This window comes from Alligator sinensis, unplaced genomic scaffold (genome assembly GCF_000455745.1).
Source record: "Alligator sinensis unplaced genomic scaffold, ASM45574v1 scaffold131_1, whole genome shotgun sequence".
NCBI classification, from domain to species: domain Eukaryota; kingdom Metazoa; phylum Chordata; order Crocodylia; family Alligatoridae; genus Alligator; species Alligator sinensis.
In genome coordinates this window covers 6,807,711-6,816,964 of record NW_005841830.1, presented here as the reverse complement: position 1 = coordinate 6,816,964, position 9,254 = coordinate 6,807,711, and the positions used below count along the sequence as shown (strand labels likewise).

The following is a 9,254-nucleotide window of genomic DNA, read 5'->3' as shown; positions in this document are numbered from 1 at the left end:
AGATTGGGAGCATGTTGCTGCAGCAGGCATCGTGCCCCCAGAAGGGGAAGATCAGATGCATCTGGCAAACGTCAGCCCTGCTTTCCCGGCGCATTGTTTGGAGCTGGAGCCGGGAGCCGGCTGTGCGGGAAGGCTGCAGGGGCGCACCGCCTTGGACCGGGCCCGGAGCCGAGCGCGGGGCTGCGGGGCTGGGGCTGTACTCCCCCGCGGGATGTCCGGCGTCTACTTCGAGCTCGTGTGAATGCGAGAGGCCGCGCCCGCCCCAGGACAGGGGGGAGGGATGCGGCTGAGTGCGGGACCAGAGTGATGGAGACCCGGGGTGGTTACACACGTGAACCACTCGGTGTGCAATGCATAGAAAGCGGGGCGAAGCCCTGCTGCAGCTGAAAGTTGCGAGTGCAAGGCGGGCCGGGCCGCCGAGGGGGAGCCGGCCACCTCCAGGTGCTGCCCCTTTCCTAAGGGCATTGACATGGGGCGGGGGGGGTCACATCATTGCTCACCCTTCGGCTCTTTGCACTGGCAGCTCCGCGCCTGAAGGGAAGCAGGGACATGTTGCCCGATTGGGTGAGCAAAGCAGGTGTCCCACTGTCCCCGCTCCCCTCCAGGCCACACTGCTAGATGATCAAAGTCGTGGGGGATTTGGGGATAGCATCAGGTTCAGGCTTCCCTCCTTTGGGGGCGAGTTGCAGGGGGAGAAGAAGGAATCTGCCCAATGCCCGCTGCCCCCTCCTCGGCCCTGGCGCCTCTCAGATTCAATCTCAGCCCGAGCAGGGCTGCAGCGGGCACCAGTCGGTAATGCAAACCCTCTGCGGATAGATTAAAAGGGCTCCTATTCTACGTCCTCGGCCCCCTCCTTTTTCTTGCGCATGCCGGATGCAAAAAGATATAAGGTAACGGGAGAAAAAGTGGCAGAGCTGCAGAGCCTGACTGCGGGATACATACATCCGCCGGGCCCGGCTGAGAGCCTGTCCGTGTCAGCCCCTTCCCAACGCCCTCTCCCAGCGCAGGCGGCTCTCGGCGCTGGGCTGGGGCGCCTCAAGCGCCCGGCTGCGCCGCCCGCGGAGCTCGTTCGGGACGCGGCTGCAGGGAGAAGCGCTCCTGGCCCGGCCGTCGCATGTTCCTCCCGGGCCAGGTGCCGGGTGCTTTTTCGGGCCGCCGGCTCTGCCGGCTTCTCTAGGCTGCAGCCTGCATCGGAGGGCAATAGTGCTCTCGCCGCGTGGCCGCCTGGACCAGCAATAACCTGCGTTTCGGAGGAGCCAGGTTCGGAAGTGAGGAGCAGCTCTCACCGCGCGGACTTTTCCAGCATGGAATAAGTCCAGTTTAGGGGACAGGAAAAAGTCGTCTGACAGCTGCACAGCAGGTGTCCACCAGGGTTGGGGCGTCATTGGAATGGCATTATATTCCTGTACGTGTACACACACACACACACACACACACACACACCCATACTACATATAAACCAGTATATACTAAAATGCATAAAATACATTGCATTTTACCGTATCATCTCATCTCATCTGTCATGTTATAGTGTATTGCATTGCGTTTTATCATATATCATATCACATCAGATGTCATGTTATAGTGTATTGCATTTTATCATATTTTCTGTCATTTTATAGTGTACTGCATTGCGTTTAATCATATATCATATCAGATGTCATGTTATAGTGTATTGCATTTTATCATATATCATTGTATGATATATAATATGATATGGTGTGATCTATTATCTCGTGTCATATCATATCATATCGTTATGGCATTGTGTATTATGAGGTACACGTGCACGAAATGTTTATGCGATCTGTATGCTGTATTATGTAAGGTGTAAATACGGTACAGGACACCATATGCTCCGTATCTGGTGCCCTGCAGGTGGGTCGGAGGTATGGTGTAGATGTGATTACTGGAGTGAAGCTGGTCGGCGAGCAGGATCTGCGGGCCGTGGGGTAGCCCCGCGCTGCAGTTGATAGCACTGCCGACCATTGAGCCACGGGGATCTCGAGCCCCTGGTGGGGAGAAGAGCAGCCCCGCACCCGGCCTGGGCTGGGAACTCCCGGATGAGCCCGCGGTGACCCTTTGGTCCGAGCCTGCGGTCCCTCTGTACACCCGCCACCGGAGCTCCCATGGGAGGGTCCTCCCCTAGGAGGCTTGCGACACAGGTGCTGGCCCTTGGGCCGGCTTGCAGGACTTCCCCCTCTGGACAGTAGCCCTGGGGATCCTCCCAGGCAGCCCGCTGCCTCTCTCCGGCCGTGACCCCCGCGGGGCAGGGTCCCCAGCCCCCGCGTGGCGCCGAGCTCCGTGCGTGGCCAAGGCCGGGCAGGCTTCCGGTGCGGAGCCCACCAGCGCCGCTCGCCGCGCTGCACCGACCCAGCCGGCTCCGGAGGCGAGAGCCGCGGTGCCTGGGGCTCCTCCCGGCGAGGGGGAACCTTCCGTGGGCTGCTTTGGGAACCCTCCCCCCGCAACCTACTAAGGTTTACATTTTTCACGGCCGGACAGGCGAGGCTATAAAAGGCGTGTTTGTTTTTCCTGGCTGTTTCAGATATGTATTTCCTGGAGGGCTCCGCCGTCTAATGGGGTGGGTCAGCAGGAGCACACGTGTGATCTCCCGCTTCCCAACCACATGCCGCTCCCCTCGGGAGCACTGCCCGGCCACGGACATTGTACCTGCCCGCTCGCACGCGGGGGCTTTGCAGCACCACGTCCCTGCTGCCCACTGGGGGAAAAAAGTCTTTCTCGGAAAAACTCCATCGGGGTCCTCTTTCCTTTGGTTGTTTGGGAGGTTTTATTGGATTTTTTTTTTTAAACCAAGTCTTCCTGTCTGCAAAACCTAAAGCTACCATGTAGCTCGAGGAGAAGCCCGAAGGGGTATTAACACGCTGTCTTCAAGGATGCCAAAGGCAAGAGCGCTCAGATCAGACCTGCCCCTAAACTTCACAACTCCTCTTCCGTGCTGGTGGAGCAGCTCCGTACCAACCTGGCATGCGGTGCCACCCTAAAAGGTGGGTTTTGTGTTCAGGTGTTGGATGAAAAACACTCTCTCCTTCTCAGGGAAGGAAAACCTCCCGCTGGCTTCGATGGAAAAGAGATGGACACGCGCCCCCTCTCTCCCTCTACCCACCTCTCCCCCACTCCTGGGTACGGAGAAGGAAAGAATCCAGCCCCTCTGTAGAGATCGTTAATAGAGAAATCCTTCGTGATCGCCGCACGTGTTTCCAGATATAAATATTTTTCAAGTTACATAGCTACGCTTCTGCAGACAAAACCCCACACCTTCTCCCTGTATGTTAAAGTACTGAAAGTTCCCTTCGGTGTGTTTTTCTTGGCTGTCTGAGCATAGCAGCATTTTGATTCGCTAAAGTTACATGGTTCTGCAGCTTGGGGTAGAAGCCAATTTTTCCCCCATTGAAATGCCCCTAAATTACTGGCCATATTCAAGCTCTGTTCTAGTCAAGGCAAGAGACCGATGTTTTATACCAAGCTAGGTTTGCTACTCCTGAAGATGCCAATATGTACGTGTTTCTGTGCGTCCCTACAGGAGCGGATATATTACACTGCGTTCCTCCGCTGACATTTCTAGCCGTCTTTAAGTATTTTTCACTCGAGCTCTTTAGCATTCCTTATTACGGGCAGATTACGGCTTCATTTTCTAACAAAGCTGCTAGGCAAAGAATGAAGCTTCATCTGAGATATCCCTTAGGAAATATCCCGAGCAGGAGGCTTCTCGCAGAGATATTACATCTCTCATGCAGATTAAGTTGAATTCATGTGAAATGGCTTAATTTACACACAGGAAAACGCCTCTCTGCTCAGTCTCCTTCATTCCGTGCCCAGAAAACTTTACCTTCCTCCTAGGACGAAGAAACTGCTGAGCGTTTGGGATTGGGAACAGAAATAGGTGCCTTCTTGGCACACTAGGGCAGCAGGCAGTGCGGGGCCTCGCCCTACGGGCCTGAGCAAAGAGGACGGGCCCGGGCCCCTTGGGGAGCCCCCGAGATGCATCGATCTCCTGGGTTTGCTGCACGGGATCATTGAGAAGCAGTTCCCTGGTCTCTCGAGTGCAGTTTGCCATGGAAAGTATATATAAATAAGGGGACTTTTGCAGTGTCTGGGGCAATGGTCTCCGACACAACGCTCACAGGCGAGTTAGTGGAGAGTAGGAAAGAGGATTTCACAACCGACAGAGCAGGACAGAGCGAGTATCCAAATCCGGGCTTTTCATTTAAAAATACAATGTATATGAAGAAGCGGTCTAAGTGCAGCGGGGTGTATTCCGTGGGCCCCAAACACCGGACTAGTTGTTTAGTATGGTAACATTTGCGATCCAAGGCACACAACCTTTGCAGTGCCGTGCAGTGACCCTGCCGTTGCCCCGGCGAGTGGTGCACGCTGGCGCGGAGCTCGCCCCGTGCCCCTGTGCTCAGGTGATGCAGGCAAGAGCCGAGGGGGGGAGAAGGGGCAGCTGGAGTTTCCTGCCCCAGCACTGCCACAGGCTGGCCAAGTGCCCACGCGGGCTATCCGAGGCCCCTCCTGCTTAGTGCCACCTCAAGAGCAAGCTCCGCAGGGGCTTAAGGCCTTTCTTGGTGGCTTCCCCGTATTCCCTTGGCCCCTGCCAACAGCCGCCAAAGCCCCGGCTGCAGGTGGCGCAGGGCAGTGCCCCACGCAGGGCCGCCCCCAGCTGGCACCCTCTGGGCTGGGCATGGGGGGCGGCGTCTTTGGGGCAGGAGCCGGCCCCTCCTGTTCTTTCCCAAACAAAACCTGCCAGCCAGCACTTCTGAGCCGAGCAGTGTCCCGCGTAGCACACAGCTACTGAATCATAGCTAATGTTTAAAAACCCGGATTAGTCACGTCACTTTCTGCATATTCATCTATTGCAAAACTTCCGAGTGTGTGCGTGTGTGTAGAAAAGCTCAGGATTGGGGCTCATTTAGAAAACGCAGTTGCTGAGGGCAAGTGCAGGCTGATGAAACGAGTCTTAACACGCAAGGGATTTTTCAGGCTGCATCCTACACAGCCAGCAGCCAGGGCTGAGGCGGAGTGTGTGTCCTTAATCCCAGTCTGACCCCCGCCGGTTTTTGTAGGGCGCCCTGGCGGTTTTTACCTCGATTGAATTGAATGGACTGGCCCCCTCCCCTCGTCTTTTTTTCCACGCATATGATCCTCTCCGCCACTAACAGAAGTTTTCGTCGCCCCTGGGCTTCAAAGGGTCTTTCTCGCCCTATTAGCTATTCATTTTCTTTCCCCCGATCAAATTTTGCCTTCTCTTTGCAATATGACCTTGTATTAACCACCTCAACCCCATCCTGTTTTCATATTGGCTCTTGCTAGGCTCTCCTCTTGGCTCTAGTCTTTCTTCCCGAACCTTATTTTTCTACAGCGGACAACTTTTGTCTCTCCAAACTGTATTGTCATTATTCCAGTCGTTTAAAAAAAAATCGCCCGTCCCAAACCAGCTTCTAAAATGCAATTGAATGAATTAGTTAATTATTTCCAATATATTTCACATGCCGTTTTAGGGCAAAAAAAAGTGTTTTCTGCAAGGAATGACAGTGTGTAATTGAGATTAGGAGTTGCACTCAAACGGTTCAGATTTAAGCGACACAACGGACGGTGTACAACGGTAATCAGACGCTAGCACACATATATTCAAGAGATGTCTGATTGCCAGATAAGCCTTGCTTATGAATTCACCTGGTTTCTGAATTCGTCTCCTAGTATTGGATGCGAACAGAAAGAGCAGGGATTTGGAGAAAAGGGAGAGTGGAAATTAGCAAAGGTATCTAGGCTCAAGAGCGCGGGGAGTCCTGTCTCCCTTGTAATATTGAAAGACTTTGTTTACTTTTAGGATCCAAAACATACGCCAGTAATGAGACTCAGGGTAATGGAGAAGGGGCTCTTTAGGGACCCATCCGACACCCACTGCAATCAACAAAACGGCTCCTGTCACAGAATCACAGGGCGAGGAGGGTCAACTAGTCCAGCCCCCGCAAGCCGGCTAGAAATAGGCTGGTAGAGAGACCCCCACAAAGCACAATGCCTTAGTTTCACCCTGGCTGGTATGAAAGTCGCCTATTATACAGGCAACAACTCCCGCTGAAGCCAGCTGATTGAAATTTCAGCCTGCGCTTGAAACCTGGGACACGGTCTCTGCTGATCCGCACAGATTTCCTCGCCACCTCCAGCCGCAGAATATTGCTGGTTTGTTTTTCCCAACTCAAGAGAAACGCGGTTTAGCAGCAATCAAAAAAGAAAAGGAAAAGAAACGAGCGATATTTCGGGACCTTTCCTTTTTAATAACATTCATATTAAAATTAAAAAAAAAACAAAACAACCCCCCACAAAGAAACAACGAAAGTCGCAGAGACTTGGTGGGCGTCGTGCAGCAGCCCAGAGGTGACATTCTGCGGCGAGTTAGATGATTACCACGGCCACTTCTGGCTTGCAAACGCGGGTTGTTTCAGTGCCACCACTCGCAGTTAAGTGAGACGTAAACAGTGCAACTGACTCCTAATCCCACCCTGCCCTTAAACAGATCCCGGCGTGATGGCGACGTGGGAATCTCGTGGTATCGGTGTAATAGACACCGGGAACCAAGAGCGGGGCTTTGTGGGCAGGGGAGGGGGTCACGGGTAGGAGGCTGAACCTTCACCTCCAGGGCCCCTGCGTCCCCGGTGCCCGCGTCTCTGGGGAGGCCGGGAATGGGGACCGGGAGCCGGGTCCCTGCCGCGGGTCAGTGCGGACGCCCCCGTCTGTCCGCGCGGGCACCAGAGGTGCTTCGGGACCCCCTCGTGCCTTCCACCCGGCTGCCAGGCCCTGGGGACGGAGGGGGACGCATCCCGAGGGCTGCGGGCTCCGCAGCCACCCTCCCGCCCTGCTGCGGGGCTGGCTCAGGGGCAGGTGCCGCCGGCCCCGGGCCCACGGCGCTGGGCTCCTGCACTCGGGGCAAAGCCCTGCAGACGACGGCTCCAGGGCCCCTCGCCTCCTCCCGCAGTCTGACCTGGCCTCAGCGGGCTGGCAATAGTCTCCCCAGAACTAAGCCGAGGTGAACAAGCGCACACATGCACAGGTACACGTACAGACACACGCACCCACACTTACACATGCGCATGCACACACATACGAACACACACGCACACATACAAACACACATGCGCACTTACCTACACACACATGCACACATACAGACTTACATATACACACCTACACAGACACATACAAACGCACGCACACTTGCACAGACACATTCAAACACACACGCTTAAATACACACATACAGACAAACACCCACCCACACATACACACACAAGCACACTTACATATACACAGACGCACACACACAAGTGTGGGCCGAGCCCCTCTGCCACGTGCGGGTCTAAACCTCCTCTCCGCGGGTCCCCATAGCCTCAGCGGCCCCGCCTGGCACCTCCCGCGTGGCTCGGCCCTACTGCATGTCACACCATGTCTCTTGCCGAAAAGTCCCGGGGGGCCCAGCCCAGCCCAGCCCCCTCTAGGGGAGAGCTCGGCTTGGGCCTGGCGAGCGGAGCCGGTGGGATCCCCGCGCCCATGTGGCTGCGCCTGGCTTTTTTAGCAGCCGCACGGAAAGCACCCCCCCACCAAATGGAGGCAAATCAAGCACGGCGGGCCGGCTTCCATTTCTAAATTTTATTATAAAATAAAAGCAGAAATATTTTCCAAAGAATGTATTCACATAATATAAACAATAAACAAAACTAAAGTCGAGTGACTCGCGGCGGATACTGTCGGGCAGGGCTAAGAATGAGCAGCATGGGGTTCATTTTATTCTTATGTTTCTCCTTCCTCTTCTTCTCGAGGGCCCGGTCCTGCCCCCGGAAGGGGTCGGTGGGACAGCCGGAGCAGGGGCAGGCTCGGGTTCCTCTATTCCACCCAACACATGGCGAAAGCACCGGAGAGGGACAAGGCGAAAGAAGCCGGTTCTCTGCACAGCGTCAGCTACAAGGAGGTTACAGAGTCTGCCTAGCGCGCGTGTTTCTGCTATAACTTGACTACAAACGTTTGTACTCGCGGTTGCAGTGGTGCATCGTACACCTGCCACGGGGGGGTAGCTACACGAGGGGACCGGGAGCCAGGTGTGTCTTCCAAGAGGCATGTCGATAACAGCCTCCGCTCCCGCTCCCCTCCCCCGCACAAATACAATGTGCCTTTTCACACACACAGACCGGACCGATCATAGAAAAATCATAGATCGATCAATTCAAAGACCAAGAGATTTGCGAAGTTCAGGCTGCTGGAGGGAGGGAATATATATATGTATATATATATATAGAAAGAGAGCTGCTATCCAGAACCGTCCTAGTCTGCTGTCCCGATCACAGGTCCTAGCAAATAGTCTTTTTGCTTCGCGCCAGCTTTGCACAACCCTTAAGACTTTGTCACCACATCACCGCATGCCGTCTAAGCACGGGACCTTCCAGGCAGTCCCAGCAGCCAGCCCTGCTCCGAAGGGGCATGGGCAGACCCGTTCAGGGCCCCCCGTCCCCATTGCTTGCAAAGTTTCAGACAAGATTTGCTTTTTTTTTTTTTTTTTTTTTGCTTTTTTGTTTGGTGGGGGCGGGGGGGATATGGAGGGAAGGAGGAAGGGGAGGAAGGGAGCGCGTCGATAGCTTTAGGAACCGAGGTCCACCAGGTTAGACGACATGGGGTTGAGAATGGAGTCCTGCAAGTTGTGGTGGTGCATAGGGTCCGCAGTGGGCACCGGGATGGCGCTAGGCCCTTGGGGGTGCCCCAAGCCGTGCAGCGGCTGCAGGCCCGGGTTGGAATTGAGCAGCAAGGCTGGGCTGGAAGAAGTGTGGTCAGGGGTCCCTGACGGCGTCTTCTCGTCTTCCGAGCTGCCCAAAACTGTCTTATTGCCGTTCATGGAGGCCGAGAGCGGGTTGTGGCTGTTGGAGTTGGAATTCTCGTTGTTTTCCCTAGAGGAAAAACAAAAAAACAAAAAAAGGGGGGAGGGAGATCATAGTGTAGACACCGCCCGACGGAGCTGGGCAGGCAGCTGCGCCGGCTGCCGGATGCTGGCTCGCTGGGAGGACAACTGCAGGGGAACTGAAAAACAGTAGGTCTGCAAACTGTGCAGACCTCCGAGGCCTCTTCATCTGGCACAAAGGTCCAAGGTCTGCAGAGCTTGTAAACAGAGTTTTCCACTAGCCCGGGAGAAAGTGTCCCCTTGCCAACAGCGCATTTTCTGCTCTCCCTCCATCTACGACAAAGCGCTCGGA

General features: G+C 55.1%; 1 protein-coding gene across 1 annotated transcript in view; it reads right to left on the bottom strand.

Moving 5' to 3' along the window:
• Positions 1 to 8,552: 8,552 nt before the first annotated feature.
• SIX2 (SIX homeobox 2) overlaps positions 8,553 to 9,254 on the bottom strand; it is a gene marked incomplete at its 5' end in the record, with an annotated part of 4,316 nt that continues 3,614 nt past the window's right edge. The window contains one exon of the mRNA XM_006014758.2: positions 8,553 to 8,951. Coding sequence (XP_006014820.1) covers positions 8,648 to 8,951 — 304 coding nt within the window. The remainder of the gene's footprint in view (positions 8,952 to 9,254) is intronic.